This window comes from Condylostylus longicornis, unplaced genomic scaffold (assembly GCF_029603195.1).
Source record: "Condylostylus longicornis isolate FDR11 unplaced genomic scaffold, ASM2960319v2 ptg000462l, whole genome shotgun sequence".
NCBI classification, from domain to species: Eukaryota; Metazoa; Arthropoda; class Insecta; order Diptera; family Dolichopodidae; genus Condylostylus; species Condylostylus longicornis.
The window spans coordinates 15,629-17,456 of record NW_026578420.1 but is presented as its reverse complement, the minus strand read 5'-3'; the positions used below and the strand labels follow the sequence as shown (position 1 = coordinate 17,456).

Here is a 1,828-nt window from a genome sequence, read left to right as displayed (position 1 = left end):
TAGATGCTTTCAATTTGATTCACTCGAACAATAGGTCGATTGAGTAGAGTGAAGACTGTTCCTGTTTCAGTGGAAGAAATACCATCGCGAACACAAGCGGGGTTGGTGGTTTGCCTCAGAATAGAAGAGAATACCGGAAGGTCGACGCCTGCTGGAAGCGGCGTTTGCGGAATATTCCTAGCAAGAGCGTCGCCGTGAAGCTCCTTTGACGTCCAGACTCCGAACCCGATGTTTGTGCTCAGGACTGTCAGATCATGAGAAATAGCTGGTGTCACAATAGAGTCCTGCTTGTAGTCTGGATGAGACGTGACAAATTTTCGGAGAAATTGGGCTCCTGTGAGGAGTTCGCCGGAAGCTCTTCGTTCCAACAGATCACAATATTCGCGAAATTTAGCACGCGTTTCACGTCCACAGCGACCCACAGCCGACTCAGACTGCAAAAACGATTCGCACATCGGGATCAAACCTTCAAATCCGACACGGGAACACCCTGCAAACAAAAAGATGAGCCATTCAATTCCCTTATGTCACCTGTTAGAACTTGATGTAGGGTCATTTCGCTAAAGTCCCAATTAGTAGTGGCGTTAGAGATATCGTGACGAAACCAGAAGGTCTCTTCAGTTACAGCATTTCTATTCCACGAGCGAGTCATATTGTCGTCGTTTTTCGACATTGGAATATATAGATCCAATCCATTGAAAAGGATCATTTGCGCCAAGACTGATATCAACGCGACACCAGCAGCGTTGTCGTAATCGGTCAGTTGGATTTCGGGGGTTCTGAACTCGACTCTCCATCCAATTGGACTCATCTGATCTGCTGATGATCCTGGAGGGGGCGGTTTGAATCGCATGGAGTTCCAATTAGTGGATTGAATATTTTCAAAATGATCCACGGCTTGGCCATCATCTAGTTCCACTTTTTCTCCGAAGATAACCAACGGGTCTCTCAGCCATAAATGAGCGTAATGACTGGCGAGAACTTCATCAACGCTTCCCTCGAGCAGTAATGCTTTGGCTTCGTCGTCAATGGGAGCCGCCGTATCGTTCAGCTCAGGCAAATGCTCTGTAAGTCTTGGCGAATCAGAAATATATAGGGAGACTCCTGAATAGCGCGACTTAGGAATGCGCATTGATTCTTCTTCAGTTCGGCAATCCACTGCCTGTTCGAGAGTTGCCCATCGCGTATCCGTATCCGCGAGTACTCCACGCAAAACGGGAGTCGAAGCAGTCAGCGCCAGGAACAGCGGCGCAAGAACTGCAAGTTGATCGTAGAGAAACCGCGCGGAACTAACATCAGGTGTTGCGAAGGTCGTCTGGACGCAGCTCATTCCCATTCCAAAAGCAAAGCAATCCATGTAAATCTGATTTTGAATCGGGTTGATTGTGCGGCGAGCAAGGCGCTCGACCTCGAAACGATCCACTGATGTTAAGTCTTTTGCTTGCGACCAATCCGCTTCTGCTGGGTTGCTGAGATTCGAGTTGAACGTGAACTTGTCCCGATAGGCTGGTATAGTGATGAAGGGCTTTGCACCTCGCCGGCACCGGATATTGTTGACGAGGGTCCCGAAGCGTGGGTGAGGGTTGATGAGATCGTCAGGAATGAAAATGCTGCGAGTGATTGAATGATCGGGATCGACCCCCGATCCTGTGGGAGTTATAAAGTCGTCCAACCCAAAACGGGGGGGAAACGCTGTTTGAGAGGTGACGTATTTGTTGGATGGCAAGATTGATTGAATTTTAGCACGTCTTAATCTCATGCTTGGCTCGATCATCAAAATTGAATCAGTGTTCAGCGGATAAGGGGGAGATGGAATGGCTTCAATCAT

General features: G+C 48.4%; 1 protein-coding gene across 1 annotated transcript; it reads right to left on the bottom strand.

The window, feature by feature from the left end:
• Positions 1 to 460: 460 nt before the first annotated feature.
• LOC129617217 (uncharacterized) lies at positions 461 to 1,828 on the bottom strand. Its single transcript, XM_055532580.1, has one exon. It carries the CDS (start codon positions 1,826 to 1,828, stop codon positions 461 to 463), a length of 1,368 nt encoding a protein of 455 aa, XP_055388555.1.